At 32.7% G+C, this 18091-nt stretch overlaps 1 protein-coding gene across 2 annotated transcripts in view; it reads right to left on the bottom strand.

Moving 5' to 3' along the window:
* LOC111503294 (uncharacterized) overlaps nucleotides 1-18091 on the bottom strand; it is a 578705-nt gene that overhangs the window by 417927 nt on the left and 142687 nt on the right. For both annotated transcript variants that reach the window (XM_074175409.1, XM_023157565.2), the window contains exon 5: nucleotides 1675-1840. In XM_074175409.1, coding sequence (XP_074031510.1) covers nucleotides 1675-1840 — 166 coding nt within the window. The remainder of the gene's footprint in view (nucleotides 1-1674; nucleotides 1841-18091) is intronic.

Here is an 18091-nt window from a genome sequence, read left to right as displayed (position 1 = left end):
ATATTCTATGACAGATTTTTCATCTCAATTACTTGTTTTCGCCGCTGATCACGAATCCGAAGTCAAAACTTGGGCTCCAGTCTACTTTCGGATTTACGTCTGCCCAAAAGACGAACTTGTTGAAAAATTGACTGTTTCAGGAAATCAGGCAATGAAAAATCTTAAAAATCCACTTTTTTCATTCGCCCATTTCATATTGTAACAAACAGTAAAATTTTCTTTTTCACACTGATGTCAGCACATTACATTTATTGACATGTGTTTCCCATACAATAGCTTCAAGTATAGCGAAACACGTGTTAGGGTTTTGTAAATCGTCCAGTGAAAATCTCACAATGAAGCATTACTTGAATAAGTTATGGATTTTCATCAAGTATGGTTAATTTCCTTCAAATAATGGATCTGTTAAAGCAATAAATTCCAACGTATAGATAACCTAACTTAGCCAAAATTAAATTCAAATAATGCAACTATGAGCTGAAAAAACATCACATTCTTAATTAATTTTCATTAAATTATATGATTTTTCAAGTTCCAGTTGCAAATAATTAAATCTAGCTTCAGCAAGGTTACATTTTGTTCCATTTATTTGCAATGAAATATAACGTGCTGACATAAGCCGAGTGCAAAGTATACAAGAAAAGAGATTGCTGTCTACAGACTACGATCATGATTTTCCATCCAAACTACAAACATGGGAATGATTGTGGAAGGAACAATCTAACTGACAAAAAAGGAGGCCGCATTCATTATCTTTTCGAAAGCTAAAATAGTCTCACAACATAGCATTCATTTCCAGTTCAATTTTAGAACCCTGCCACTCGACGAAAAAGTCCCTTGTCAAAGTTAAAGTGACATTTAGTTTGATGAATAATTGTTGTTTCAACAGATAATTAATTTAATTTCAAGGAAACTGAGCATTTGATATGGACAAAAAATGAAAATGACATGCCATCGTGGAAAGAAGATGTCATGAAGTTTTTATTACCGGTAATGACTGGATTTTTGACTTTTGCGTGGCCGTATCTTCGTACTCAAAACGCAGTGACAAGCATTGATTTCGGAGTCGTAATCAACAAAAAAAATCAGTAAAACTAATTACAAATTTTTCAATAACCAGAGTGATCCTGAAAATCCAACTTTTACCATTACGCTTTTGGAAAAATATTCTACCATTTGGTCTCGCTTGTCGACCTTAATTTATTGCAAACCAAACCTGAGCTGGCGAAATGCTTAGTTAATTCCTGAGGTATGTGTTGGACTATCATTCAGAACATGAAAGAATGAAATGAAATTGAAACATGTACTAATGAAACTAGTACGATGAGAAGCAGCATATAAGGTAAGTTCTGATGATGCCTATCTTTTTTAAGTAGGTATATATTATTATAAAAATATTTCGAGATCTTTTGTTCGTAAGACATAATACGTAGCTCAACGAAGTGAATCTAAACATTCGATTATACGAGCAGCATATCCCATTTTTTAAATTTCACATGCCTCCTTGACATCTGTGACATTTTGACACCCCGTTCCGTTCTTAATACGTCTGAGCCCCGTGAAGAAATCATTCTTCTTAAACTATTCTGACAAATCCATTTTAACGCTCGGTTTACCCTCTGCGTTTCACTAATCTCGAGATTAATCTAATATCTATGTTAAGTGGAGACTTACCGGTGTGAAGGAACAGGTGATTTTTCAGGTTGGTATGTTTGGAGAATCCTCTCGAGCAGATGTGGCACTTGAACGGCCATGAGCCGGAATGGACGTACATATGAGATCGTAAGTCGCCGGGCGTAGGAAAAGACTTGCTGCACAGATTACACTTGTGTGGTTTATCCTGAAACAAAAGATGAATGTAATTGAATATAAATATATTTTTTGTAGAGGAGTCAATATTTCTTACTGTTTTTTGGGGTAAATAACTTTCCACAATTTGAAAAATGAAGACAGCTAAATCATTAGACAATCTGCTGAAGTGTAATAGGGAGCAAACAGAAAAGTTCTACCGAAAAGTTACTGCGTAATATAAAATGGAATGAATGAAAAACTTAAATTTCTAACTGTTCGACAAATATATTTCCTTTTGACACACGTGTGTCTTAAAAAATATAGCTGTTGACAAGCTGGGTTTTGAAAACTGAAAAAGAGTATTTTCTGAAACGTTGACAATCATAGAAAATATCGAAATTTAATTTGTTCAATCAATTATTCAATTTGTAGGTAAAGTTTATGAGTACGACAAGTTACTGACTAATTGGACCCTTCAGTGGTTTAATTTCATGCAATAACTTTTCAGGATGAACTTTCCAATTTGCCCTTCATTCAGCAGAATCTTTATTCAACAAGTTGTGCCAATTTTTCAGATTGTGGAAGGTTGTACTACCAAAAAAAACCGTAAGAAACATTGACTAAGAGGGTTTCTCAACAAGATTATCATTTCCTTTTTGAAATGTTAACGAAAAATGAGCACTTCTTCCCATTTTTCGTTAATAAAGCCTAAATTATGCATCTTACGTGAATAGACTTCTCATACACTTTTCAATTAGATGTAATTTTCCATGATTTGAAACAAAAACGAGGTTCTCAAGACAACCTGTTTCTGAATTAGAGCCTTTCAAAAATCGACCATTTTCAGAAAAAATTGAAAATTGTCATTCGCGTCATTTTTTTTTAAACGAAACTTGGTATATAGCATCAACTCCCTATGAGCAATTCTTCATCATGAGCTTTTAGGAAACGTAGTGAGCTTCAATGTAAGCCTTGACGTAATGCCCAAATTACTGAAAACAGTGCGGGTAGAAAGGAGTAAAACGGATTGAAGGGGTTATATTTTTTTTGGAGTGATTAATTTTTGGGAAAGAAAGTCTTTGGTTTTCTACTACTCTATCTTGATACAAAAAAAAAAGGATGAGGGAGTCTTCCAAAGAAAGGAAGTAAGTAACTCTATACATGGATATGTATATGTAAAACGGAAATGTTCAAAATAATGAACACTATTCAAATAGCTACCTACCGGTACCTGCATGATCCTAAATGTCAGACCATGTTTATTTGTGAGGTTTTTTATCTCGCTGACGAGGAAAAATAAGAAAGATGGTATCACCATCCTAACCAGCCCCAAAGACTGTGTAACTCAAAAGAAAGGCTTCATAATTCCGCGTGAAATATCAAAATAATTACCAATGACCCCATATGATAAGAGTTGGAATCAGGAATTCATTTTCTAATATCCACAGTTGATTTCGCAATTCAGTGTTTTCTTTGTTCATACTAAATATTTTTATTTATATCGACTATATGTGATTTCAATGTAATATCTATATAAAATTTTTCTAGTGCCTTTTTTGTTCATACTGAAAGAAACTTTATTTTTATATTTCATTCATTATAATCTATTGTAAGTATATTAAAATGATATAACCCAGGCACAGATTTATCCTGCTGTGGAAACTATATTTACTTGTCGTTAACTAAGATTATTGTGTATTTCAAATTGATTGGCAGATAAATATTATAACTATTATTATTATTAATATTATATTGAGGATACCGGAAGATCATGAAGCCACACATAGAAAGTTACTGAACCATAGACGTGAACCTTTATTCACAACTTATTGTTATTGCGTTTGGATGGAAGTAACCGAATTAAGTATAACAGAAAAAAGTATCCCATTTTTTTTCAAAAATCGGCTGGATATTATAGATTTTGATAAGGCTAGTGAAATTCCTGATAACAGCTGATTCACGAAACTTCACGAAATTTTTACTGATTTCTCGAAAGTATGAATAGATTATTGCAGTCGTCAAAATATTTCTTCAGTTGCCCCATGAAATGAGTTTACTAAGTTTCAATAATGATAATAATCCTTATTTTCTATATAACAAAATGCAAAAGTTAAAAATTTGTAGAAAATATATGTCATATTATATACAGACTAATATGTGGCTGGTAGTCACATACGTGAAAATATTTCCCACACAAATGTATATATGGTTGCCCTTATTGTCATAAAAAATATGATTGTTCGGGAAAAGAGTAAGTAACGGTAGTGTTTTCAGCACAGATCTCGAATGACTATTATGTCAAACTGCTCCAATATGTCTGAAAGAACACGCAAATTTCAAACAATGGAAATATTGCTGATCACACTGCTGTTTATGATAACATACAGTGTAACATTATCGATTAATTCCCAAACACTCAAATGAAATATTTCTGGATTTACGATGAAGCACGATACGGAAAGACGATACAATTTTTTTACTACTTTATTTGTGCCAGTCGTTTCCACTGCAACAGCAACAAGCAGAAACACGCGTTTATTGCTGCATGTTGCCGATTTTATTCCGGTATTACCGCTTGAAATGGGAACCGGCAACAAATATCAACGAGCAAAGTTTGTTGTCGATGGAAACAGAACCTTTTAGCAACTTTATGGAACATTTTTGGCAACAAACAATATCAACAGGAATATTGCTTAATACTGCTGCAGTAGACACATAACTTTGGAGTTGACGATATTGATGCAAACGTTATATGCTGATTCAAATTTGGGACTTTCCATACCGGCAGCAGTTTTACGTCTATTCAACCCCGATTGTGACATGTTTCAAGTTCCAAGAAGTCGTAAAACTATAATATTCATCAAATACGGTATATACAACTATCGAAAATATCATGAAACCATATATGTTTCCTTTGTATCAGTAATTACTTGAGAATCAAACTTTCTGTAAATAATAGACATTTTTCACATATTCATAGTTAACGCTAAACGTCATTTATGCTCAATTGTGTCTATACCATGACTAGGCAACAGCGATGATTTTTATTTTCATCCAAATTATTTACCGCTACAAATTCCAACGCAGTCATTATTTTTCCACCGTATAACCTATCAGTGATTGTCCAGACAATCCATATCGCGGCTGAAACGTTCAAGAACAGACTGTGAAGCGATGCTACCGACTACTTACGTAACTAGTCAATCAAACATCAGATAAAAGGTGAATTACGAAGAGTAGTGCATGAAAAGAAGCAAGACACGCATTTAGTAGTATTATTCACTCGCTGTCCGTTTCAAAAGAAACAGTCGATGGTCAATCAAGCCACTGGCATTCGTGAGTTTATTCAATGATAACCAGCGGTGGTGTAACCATAAGGAAGTCGGTATTTAAAACACGCGCGAAGTGGATAAAATTTTTTAAAGACCAGTTATCTACCACTATTTTACGCTATTTTTTATTTTTGTCTACTCTTTGAATTCCTCATATATTTTTATTATGAACATGGAAATAAGAATCAATCAGCCTATGCGAGTGTCCGGAGTTATCGTCAATAAGGAGATGTCTCCCAGTGACCTGGGAGACATCTCCTTTATATCCTGAAAAGGACAGGATGGACGATGACCTAAGAGGACAACTCCTTGGGAGGATGTACAATGGGTCACATGTGGCCTAAGTGCTGTGGGTATACACTCCCCCTCCTTACTTTACAGATACAGATACAGAGAAGAATCAATCAGCTAATCAGTCCAGTGATCAAATGACTTATTTCCAAAATGGTTGCTTGGGTAACAGAATCAATTATTTTTATAAAAACAATTGTTTATTTGCTAAAGTTTCGAATTCTAATAAATTCTTCTTTGGCACTTCTTTTCGAGCCCTCAATAGAAATTTCATTGAATTCGGAACGTTGACAAGAAAACAATTATTTCTCTAAGTGACATTTATCCCGACCTCAACCAACCTTTTTGGAAATTAGAATTGATAATGTAAAATGGTTGAATGGTTGAATTCCTGTACCAAAGATCCATAGTTACCCCTGGTGTTTGCTCTGGTTCGCTTTATTTTGTCAAAAGCTCTCGATGCGAAAAATGTAATTGACCCAACTTTGTTCACAAATTGATAGAAGGAACAGGAATCGTTTCCAAATGTGAACATTGGTGTGCGCTCAGCGCCTCTGTGAAAGTAATGCCAAACAATATTGAAAGTTACAATAATGAAAATGCAACCTTATGTTTCCAAGAATGCTAGTAGTAGATATTAATCTCCACTTCATTCCGCCTGATTTATGAAACCTAAGTATCAATATTTTAAACAGGTTGTACTTTCCAAATTCATTCAGAAAATTAAGGGTGTTAAATATTTGAATGAAGCTTTCAAACCATTTTTTGGTAATATTTCATTTGATGTTACAACGTAAATATTAACTACATAGTTGACATTTAGAATTAACGGTTCTTTGGCTCTTAATGTTACCATGGTAATTTTAAAATACGCATGATTTTCAAAGTAGGATTTGAACACGCGTACTTCAAATAAGAAAAAATAGGTTACAGATAAAAACAATTGAAACCTTGATTTCCTTCTCCGAATGGAAGGCACCTGTTACCCAACCAACCCCTTTTTCAGAAAAATTATTGGATCACTAAACTAGTCAACAGACACATCAATATTTCAACTTCTGAAAGTATTTCATATAAACAAAAATATGTTCTATAATGATACATGAAAAAAACATGTTAGTTATTGGTTGTTATGGCTCTGAGTCTCCAATACTGTTGTGATCTTTAAGAAATTTTCATAAACCTGATGTATTTGAAGCCCTCTGAATATCAACTTCTTGAAGTTGAAGAGCGTTTGTGTTCCTAATTTCACGAACGTAGCCCTTTTGCCCAACAGAACTGGTTTTTACAAGACACTGCCACAATATAGTCCACCGTGAGCTAGCTATTTTTCAGTAGTAGTACCAAGTGGTTTATGTTCTCCAAGAAATACCATCATCAATCTCTCTGGTGACTCTTCAGGTGAAACTAAATAGTCTGAATCTATCACGTACTATAAATGAAACGCATTCAACACTAAGAAATGTTTCAAAAATTGCTATCAGACGATAATTTGGCTACTGCTCATATTGTAAGAATTTTTTATAGTTTGGGACCTTCATTTCTATCGCATTGTTTCAAAATATCTGAGAATATCAATCCATTCAAGTGATACACTGATACACGTTCATATAACTTCAGACACAGAAAAAATGACACTATCAATCTGAAACTATCTAAATCTGAATCTGAAAGAAAAATTAATAAGCTAGTACATTTAGATTTCACACCTTGGCTTAGCCAAGCATCTGATCTTCAACTTCTTCGATCAAATTTGTTGAAGTCTGGCAGGACTGCCGGAAGAAAGATCACAGTGTATCTTCTGTGGGTTTATTGAGGATACGTTTTACACAAATGGTACATAAGTTCGGCGTTATTAAACGGTTCAGACTTGTGAATTTCAATGTTTATTCAGTAAGTTAGTGACCAGTTGATAAGCGAGTTCCACTCATAAAAGTTTTGAACTCTGGAACTCGATAGGTGATTTGGTATGGAACCCTCTGAAAATATAAAAGACTTATTATTGCTATTTGGGAAAGAGAATTATTCACCCTGTAACGATTTTAAAAAAATTCTTGAACAACTCTACTTCTTTAGACAGATAAAAAATGAAGCTTTGAAAATTATCAGTCAATAACAAGGGATGATAAAATTCACTATGATATTGTTGGTATTTATGGAGTTTTGGTGTGATGGATAATAAATGGGTAGGGAAAACTTAACAAAATATCGAAAATCAAATCTACAATCAATTGAAGAAAATGCCGATGCACTGCTTAGTGGACGGACCAAGAATAAGTATCAAAAACACATAAAAGTATCAAAATACAAAACATGGTAAATTTCATACTCGAAAATGAAAAGATATCTATCACCTTGTATATCAAAACTAATATTTAATTCTTCCAACTCTACTTTTTCCATTGGTGTACACCACTGGCATAAATTGCCATCAGCATTTATCAGATATGCTTTATTTTATAGTTCGTGAGACTCTCCGATGCTAGCCCCCGTTTTTATTGAATTCAAAATGTATACGTCAATCACAAGTCCTAAAGATGTTTCAGAAGTTACGCTGGAGATTGTATCGGCTGATTCTACATTAAAGTCATATTGTAATTAGCATGAAATTTTCCTAATTGATTCGTCATTGCCTTTGTATATATTATGTGTGAAATGAATGGAAGTTATGCTGCCTACGTTGAAGATCATATCGAAAAATCAACCAGAAAACAAGAACCTCAACGTGATTTTTGTTATATCATAGTAAATGATGTTCTCGGAACATTATCAATTTTATTTCTAATAGCTCAGTATTCAGTAGAATGAATATTTTTCATATATAATTCTTATTATCAATATATTTTTCAACGTGGTAGTATGTGATTCTCGCTATAGGCTAATTACGATGATCTTGAAGAATTCCATTACCTTATCATCCTCAATATTTTTGAATATACTGCCAATAACAGTCAAGTCGATTCCCAATCAACTTCGGATACTTATAAGGAAGCGGCTGAATAGTGACTCATATGTATTTATAATCATTGAATCCATAAAAATAATGAGCCACAGAAGATACCCATAATTAGAATAAGCATCATGAAGTGATAATTAACTACTACCGAATTAATTTTAATAAGCTTTGTAGAATCAGCTTGTTGATGGTATGCGTTTTATTTTGTTAATGATTATTACGCAGATTAACGGATCTGAAACAGTACATATTCAGTAAAATTGTGACCACAAGTGAAAAATAGATACGAAAGTAATGAAAAACGTTACCTTTTTTGATTGTATAATGAAGAAAATAACTTTTGTCTAATTTATAAGTTTATTATTAGTTAGGACCGGTTTCGGTTTATTAGACCATTTTCAAGTAACTTCAAGTAACAGTTACTTGAAAATGGTCTAATAAACCGAAACCGATCGTAACAAACTTAGTAGAAATTAGAAAAAAGTTATTTTCTTCAATATATATTCAAAATGAATTTCTACGAAATAATTAGGTCCATCAATCGAACAAGTCACCTTTTTTATGTATCCATTCTGCATATCGTCAGTGATGTGACAATACCTTCTATCTTCCTTTGACATGATTTTACAGGAAGCGATAAAAATGTTTTTATTATCCTGACAATATCGATTTCAAGTTTTTTTCTGCAAATATATCATTGAAAAAGGAAATAAAACTCAGAAAATTTATATTTTCATGTATTTTCAAAATTTTCAGTATTCATAATTATATAACATAGGAGATATTGCGTCTGAAAATATTGCAGTTAGGAGGTATTAAAATGAATTTAATACCCGTCAATAAAACTTAAGTAACACTTGTGCAGAGACGTTTTTTTAAATTAAGATGAATTTGATATCGAAGATATCAAACTAACTATCGTTTATATAAGGAAGATTATCATAGTAAGACCAGCAGTCTTTTCGAATAACACTTTTCAATGCTTGCAAGTGTAACCACTTTTTTTTCTTCAGTGGCAATTGGGAAGTATGCGCTTGAGGGTATATTATGTCAGGACCTACAGTTTTTCTTCTCAAAGGCAGCGATTCCCATTCCTTACCGAAATCTAATTTGATCTGTAAATCACCATCTGAATAGTTTTATAGCAACAATGTCTGTAACAGTAGGATCTGATGACTTTTTTCCGGGCCTTATTGACGCATATTGCAAGTTTGCTACATTTGAGAAATCATTAAAAAAATCGTATTCTAATTTTATAGCGTTATAAGGCTCCGAGTGTTGTCGTGCATTTTCTGTTGCCGTTAAATAGTCACTAGGTGAATGAATTTTGCGATTTTTCAATTTTCTCTCTATGCAGCTATGTACTGAGTCTACTTCCATTTATGAGTGATCTTTTTCTAAAAACTTCTGCATAATCGTTACCTTGTGAAGAGTTGAGAAGTTAAGAAGGGCATTAGACATGATCGCATTCCGATTTTGGAACGTACAGCCGTCGCTATAGATGATAATAGGAAGTTTTCGATGCAAACATTTTCTTGTGATATAGTGTAATAAACAAGTTACAAAAATAGAAGCATTAAGGTTTGTATCAATTTCTGTGAACCAGTAGCAAGGCACTTCATGATCTTCAACATTGTATACAGTGAAGTTATGACATGCTAATTTTGTTTTAAAATAAATGGAGGTGGCATTTAAATAAGGAGCTACTTTCACTGCCTGCAAATCCATTGTTAATAGAATGCACTTCTTTTCTCCAGCTTCTTAACGTCGTTCTCTTTCTCTTTGCGAACTTTTTCTTTCTCATCGATGTTTTATTTCCATTTATCAACTAGTACATTTTTATGTTCATACTGTATACAAATATCACAACGATCCTTTTAGGCGAGAACAAACACAGATTTTTTTCCTTAAATATTTTTTCAAAGACGTATCTCCCCAAAGGTGTTACGTCACCTTCTTGACATTTGTCTGTGTATTTATGAAACAGCTGCTTCATAGATGTAAAATGTTCTAGGTACAGCTTGCTAGTATTTTTCCTTACATAATGGGACAGTTGTTTAGGTTATTCTTCAAAAAAAGCATTCAAATACTCATTCTGTTCTTTAAACTTCTTTTTTTTTCGTTCTGTTGTTGTATTTCTTCTCGCATTCCATTTATACTTTGTTTCACCCAGCTTTGTACAGTAAAAGGTCGAAGGCCTAATGTGTTTAAGAAAAACTCCCTGCACACAGGTACTTTTATTTGACCATTGCTCAACGTTTAATTGAAATTTCCTTCTCTACGAGATATTTCATTCAGAGTAGCAGTTTGTGGGTTACCACTTGTGATACGTGCGAACAAACATACATTTTCTTCTGATCCCAACTTAATGACCACCAGAAGTATTCAAAAAGTTATCTTCTTTTTTTCTCGGAAAATGCGCTACATGGTCTTTTGGAAGATTTTCTACAGAAACACGAATTGCATGCTTGTCCCATGTTTCTTTCAGATCTCATACTTCCATCTCTACTCCTGCTGTATCCTAAGTACTCTTTCCCCTTTTCACGCAATTTTGCATTCCTATTTTTCTTCCAATCCGCTTGGATAGCTTTGTTCTTCTTTTTACGACCCTCTTCCATATTTCCATACATAGGTTGCTCCAACTGAGTCTCAGGCAAATTGATTTCATGCCGTTCTTCAGAAGCACTAGAACTCGACTCACCATTTTGTTCCGGCTCATAAATAGACCCACTAAAACAACTTTTGGAGTCACTATTTTCTTCTACTATTCTCTTAGAAATACAAGATAAGCCTGAAGTGGAAGGAGTCTCAAATGTTACATTTTCAGATCTCAAATTTGAGGATATTATTTTCTCACTTGCATAAGGAATGCTTCCGTTAGGATTATTCGAACTCTGATTGTTATTTTCTACCATAACTTGGTCAGAGGTTTGATTATGGCTTTGGATATTTCCACAAGGAATTGTTGAGACTAACTGATTTTCGAAGACAATCGGAATGTTTGATATTCATCACGAAACCATTTTCTTCTGTGAGAAGCTCTTGTATTGGAAGCTCTTGATTGGGAAGCTCTGGCACGGGTACAATATTATTTTGCGTACCTTTAGAAACTAGGTTCAGAATCTTCAACGTACGTAAACTCATGATGTAGTCAGTCTGAAAAAAACCTCCTATGTACAGGTTGAATTTGTGATTTCTTGAATTGTTTCTATCATCTTACTGAGCAATCATTGAATAAACAACAGAAAATAAAAAAAAATTAGGAAAACTTCTTGAAACGTCCATTTTGAAAATAGGCACATGCATTTCAGAAAAGGATGTCGAATGATGTTCTGAAAATTTCTGATCAAATGAAATGTAACCTGACCTGAAAAAATTATGTATATACCGGCTTTTCCGTGGAATACAGATTACACTAACACTAACTACACAATCAGTTTCTCTCAAAAAACTTTCAATATTTGCAAAAAGATCTGTTCAGGTTCACACACGCAAAAAGATAGGCGGTATTAGCCCGATACATGATAGCGTGAACAGATAGGAGGTATTGTTTTTACGAAGAAACTTGACAACAGTACAGTTTTTGCAAGTTAGGTGGTTTTTGAATCATGCGCAGTATCTTAGGAATAACTTTCTAGGAAAACTGAATTTTTCATTTTTTGAAAGATAGGAGGTATTGTTACATCACTGACGATATACTACAGTCAATCTGTCAAAAAAATGGTGAGTCGTTAGAGAATGATGAAAGAAAGCTTACCTAGCGATGGCCACCTGCTACCTGTGACGGTTTTTGAACAAAAAATGTAGAGGGCATCGTTATCCACAATTAATATCATTAGTGCTATGTTGTACAACTAAAAATGTGCGTAGTAGGTGGCGTAGATGCAGTAGGTTTTTCCACTTTTTTGTCCTGAAATTTTCATTTTTCAGCTACGAACCAAATAGAAATAATGTTCGTTTCAATTTTATGAACAACTTTTATCTCAAAATCTTTTTCATACAACTTACCGTTTCAGAGCTACAGCTTACTGAAGTGAACATTTCACTATTACGCTTTCACAAAGTATAAGGACAGCCACGGAGCAGATAACAGATGTATTTTCATTTTTTTAATCAAGAAGTAATAATCTGTATTGTTTATAACATATAACTAGTGAAAATTACTATCAATATAAGCCCTTTATGGAAACCTTTTCATTAAATTTTTATATAAATTGTTTTATTGAGCGGAATTATCACTTGTAAAATAAGTTGTAAAATAGTTCTAAAAGTATTTTCATTTTGATTTAAAAAACAGTTTAGTATTTAATTGGAAACGTTGAAATTATAACGATTTCATGAGTGAAAACAGTAATGTTTTGAAACGGTAAGTTGTATAAAAAAAAGTTAAAATAAAAGCTGTTTACAAAATTGAAAAGAATTTTTTTCCATTTGGATCGTAGCTGAAAAATGAGAATTTCAAAACAAAAAAGTGGAAAAACACTTTTTTTGGAACTTTAGCGCCACCTACTACGCACTATTTTTTGTTGTACAACATAGCACCAATGACATTGATTGTAGATGACTATGCCCTCTTCATTTTTTGTTTGATAAATTTTCCTGTAAAATGCATAGTTTTCGGGAAAAATGTATTTATTGAGTTCTTTCCAAAATCACCACAGGTAGCAGGTGGCCATCGCAACATAAGCTTTCTTTCATCATTCTCTAACGACTCACTAAGTTTCATACATCGGGTAATTTTTCAGCCATTATTTGACAAACTGACTGTACTAATATATCAGTTACTGAAACTGTAATTTCTACTAAATTTGTAGAGTTAGTGGAATTTCGAATTATAAAATAAACATGATTTTTCAAAAAAACCTATATGAGATCCCCTATTTTGATCAATGGCAAAGAAGAAATCGAATGAAAATTCTAGTTTTTCTATGTTTCCTCCGTCCACTCTCATGCAAAATTTTGTTTGTGAAATTTCGAAAAATGTCTTGTAGGTAATATTGCTAATGGTTATGAATTTTCAAATTGCATGATATAGCATGCAAAACAATACGACATACTGAAAATGTGCTTCGGATTCAGTCCAAATAATAACTGGTGGCAGTGAATTTAGAAGTAATGACACGCATCAGATGTATTCTTCTTACTATTGAAGAAAAGGTTTTTGGCCCAAAATGTTCATCAGATATACCTCAATTGGCAACAAATATGGAACAAAATTTTCACCTACAGTTCTATTTGTTGTATGTCAGTTTACCATGCACAGCTAAAAAAATACATGTCAAATATTTGACAATATTCAAATGATGGCCCGATTTCAGCAGAATACCAAGGTGTTCCAAAAGGAAGTGTGAAAAACATTACGAGGACATTCAGTTCAATCAAAAATAAAGTTGAAATGGAATTCAAGTCAAAATTTTTGCATACTCTATTGGTTGTTGATGAAGCAAGGTGATTAAACTTCTGCTTGTAGACTAAGGGATGTTTCTGAAGTTTTTTCATTGTGGTGTTTGTTCTCAGTGAATACCACTTTTTAGGCAACATTTACGACAAATAATGCATCAGAAAGCACAAAGTGGGGAATCTAGTACTTGAATGAAAAGAGTAAACAATTATTGTAGGGTGTGGGATATGGAGAAAAAAAAATCAATAACTTCTTCAACATAGTTAGATGGTACTCATGCTGTGTGAATGTGAATTTTATCTAAGTACCATTATATTTTGAAATATCTAAAAAATGTTTTTTATTACATAATAAAGTATACTTACTAGATACTTATCTCCATTATAAACTGTAATATACTCTTTGCAATATACTTTATTTGAATTTATAGACATTTTTACATTGTCTTGATATAAAGTAGACATAACGAAAACAAAACCATGTAAGTGCCAATTTCTATCAGTTATGTTGAATTAAATTGTCAATAGTAGTATATTTATGGATGGAAAGGTGAATTTGAAGAGTTCTACAAATTTGAATAAAGTATTATAGAAAGAGTATGTAATAACATAGATCGGTGCCTAAATTTTTCCCTATGTACATGGCTCCATTTGCTGATCTGTGTATAGTAGATTGTAGTTACGAATGTTTATTGGTTGAAAATGTTGCTTTTTGAAGGAATAATGTCACTTTTGCATTTGCGAAAAACAAGAAAAATGCATATATTTTTGCGGACACTGAATTGAATTGAATTGTTTCATCAATTAATGATCCAATATCTAGAACATCCCAATCGACAAAGATAGAAAAATATCTATCTACTAATGTGTTTCCTTCTGCATGGAAAATATCTATAGTATCTCCAATCTTCAAATCTGGCAATAAAACGTCTATTGAAAATTAAAGGCCAATATCTATTATGTGTGCCCCAGCAAAATTATTTGAACATATTGTATACAGCAGATTATATCAGTTTGTTGAAAAGTATATCAGGGTGGAGCAAAACGGTTTTGTAAGAAATAAATCTATTGAGTCAAACTTGTTAACTTACAGTCACAAAGCATATGAGGCACTTGAAAACAAATCTCAATTGGATACTATCTATACAGACTTCCAAAAAGCTTTCGATAAAGTAGATCATGATATTTTATTGTTGAAGTTGAGTCATTATGGTTTAACTAAAAATACTCTCAAATTGTTCAAAAGCTATTTGGAAAACAGAGATTCTCTTGTAAAATATCATGGTTCATATTCAAGAAAATTTGCAGCTACCTCTGGAGTCCCACAGGGATCAAATTTAGGTCCCTTATTTTTTGTTCTTTTTATAAATGATTTGTCAGCAGTGCTGGAATTCTCAGAATGCCTAATGTTTGCTGATGACCTAAAAATTTATAAATAAGTACAAACAGTGAGGGATTGTGTAATGCTACAAAAAGATCTGAACAAGTTTTATGAGTGTAGTTGTGAAAATGAATTATTTTTCACTATTGATAAATGTTCAGTAATGTCGGTTACGCGCAAAAGAGACCTTATTCTCTTCAGTTATGAACTGAATAGGGTCCCTCTTGAAAGAAATACAGAAATAAAAGACTTAGGGATTACATATAATAATACATTAGCATTCAAGAATCACGTAAGAAATATTACAAGAAATGCAAATAAATTGTTAGGGTTTATTATCAGGCAAACTAGAAATTTCAGCAATATACATTCGATCAAACTACTCTACTACACATTGGTTAGAAGTAAATTGGAATTTGGATCAAATATATGGTTTGGCGAATATAACTCCACATTATATGAATTGGAAAAACTTCAGAATAAATTCTTAAGATATCTTTACTTCAAAAAATATCACGTATGGCCAGACTACCGTTTAGTGAGAACATCTCATTTGAGAGATGAATTCAGGATACCTCCTTTGCAAAATAGGCGCAAAATATGTGTAATATCATTTCTTCACAGGCTTCTTAATAATAAACTCAACTCACCTCATATATTATCGTCAATTAATCTTCACATTCTAGCCAGAAGGACAAGATCAAATACAATGATTTATATACAAAATTTCTACTCCATAGGTGCCCCACTTACAGGTTTGTTGCGTCTCGCAAATGAACTGAATGTAATAATTGATATAGATTGGACAGATTCTCTAACAAATTTAAGGAAAAAAATCATTATACAGCTAGTGACAATGTCTTTGTAGGATTAATGTTTTTGTACGCATTATCTCTACAAATGCAAGTGGAGATACTAATTAACAGGTTTGATTACTAAAAAAATGAATTACTTCACCAAAAACTGCAGCAGGTTCTGACTGTTTTCTACCTCCCTAACATTAATAAAACGAGCAGTATCATTTTTCAAAAATTAATTACGAGTCCACTTTTATTTGTTTCGTTGGTTTTATTATGGAATTGAATTAGTCACAAGGTACCATCAAAGGTGGCAGTGACAGGTTTCAGGCACTAAGCAGGTGGGTTTTTGAAATATTACCCGAAACAAATCTCTATGACAACAAACCGTGAGAGGATATGAATGAAAAAGAAGAGGGGTGGTAGATAGACTTTCATAAGGAATTGAGATACCTCAATTATAAATTTGTCTATTAAAAAAATAGGTGGTAGAGGGAGTTCACAGGATATTGTGAAATACCTTAATTATTATTTTGTCTTTAAAATGATTTGATGATGAAAACTGAATATTGATTGCGTTTCGGCTGATACGAAATCATAATCATTGAAAAGAAAGTCTAATGAAGTCAGTGATTGCCACAGTCTACAATTGTCTCAGTCACTCATATCAAATTTGAGTAAATGAAAAGAATAACAGTCGAGCATCAATTCAGCTGGATTTCACTTTGTCCCTTTCGTAATTTTTTTGCAAAGAACACATTGAACTTGGGATTTTTGGATTATTCAAGTATTGTTGAGATCGTCAAACTGACGTATTTAAGTAGATTATGTCTGTTGCCTCTCCAGAGTTCTGCACGGGTTCAGATTTTGGACCTCTAATATTCCAACGTGTCAAGAATGATTTCTGTATTTGTTCACATTCTTAAATTCATATCTTCGGTGAAAGTCATTCATAGAAAGTTGTTTAAATACCGCTACTTGAAAAAATACGTAAGCTATCCGGTTAAAAATTATAATTGCGAGTTGCTTCGCAGATAATTCAATACAACATGCAGAAGTGTTGATACCATCAACAATGTCGATTCAATTTTTCCTAATTAGGCAAATTACAAACGAGAGTTGCAGAAAGTCATACGAATTTATGGAATGTTTCAATTTGGAATTCTGAGTTTCAATAGAATATATAGTTTTTATACCCTAATAGTATTGATCATCTTCTTTGTAGAAAGAAAAATACGTTGATTACTACAAATCATAAATCACTGAAAACTAATTATGTTCACTCTGATTATATCATTAGGGCATATTTCTCATACTACCCATTCGCCATCAGATTCATATTCAGTTCACGTGAGTATGAATTAAAATATTTGGATATAAGTGCCTATATATCTTTATATGCATGGAGAATGCCTGAAATGTGGACTAACCGTTCGACGTCAATTTATGACATCCATATTACATTAGAATTTCGAAAAAATTTGCCGGTAACTGATCGACTTCGAACGACGTACGGTACTAACAGACTACGGGTAAACCAAAGGATATGACGGCATGGCAGTCACGCATCTGAGAATTCGTTATGGCATTCTTTTGCATGTGGTACGTTTCACTGAGTTGTCATATCGTATTAAATATTTGGTGTGTTGAATAATTGAAATGAAAAACCTACTCTCTCTTTCTTGGATCGCCACAACACAAAATCTTCCAGTATGAAACGATATTCTACTAATATTCTGAACCAAAATCAAATATATTTTCTAAGTCCTGAATAGAAGGATATATAATGAATCATATATATTTATTTTTTATGTCTTTGGAATCATGAAAGAATTAGAACTTAGCTGCCTTATTTTTCACTCTAAATTGAAATACTTTTTACGACAACATCAAGTACCTCAATTTTACGACACCCTATATTTCATCCTCAATATAATTTTTGGTGAATAACAATTATGAATCTTGTATGTCGATTATTTCCTAACCTGACCTGTTGAAACAATTTTACAAATTTGGAATACCCTGTATATGAATTTTTACATTTTTCGGTTAAAAATCATCAATGAATTTATCTTTCGTTATTTACTGAGTATGTGTATCAAGAAAAATAGTCCTAGTACATTCTTGAACTCTTAGATTTTCT

The sequence above is a fragment of the Leptinotarsa decemlineata genome, unplaced genomic scaffold (assembly GCF_025532065.1).
Source record: "Leptinotarsa decemlineata unplaced genomic scaffold, Ldec_3_MD MMD2_tig00001019_RagTag_RagTag, whole genome shotgun sequence".
Classification (NCBI taxonomy): domain Eukaryota; kingdom Metazoa; phylum Arthropoda; class Insecta; order Coleoptera; family Chrysomelidae; genus Leptinotarsa; species Leptinotarsa decemlineata.
The sequence above is the reverse complement of the archived record's forward strand: the minus strand, read 5'-3'. Positions and strand labels throughout refer to the sequence as shown.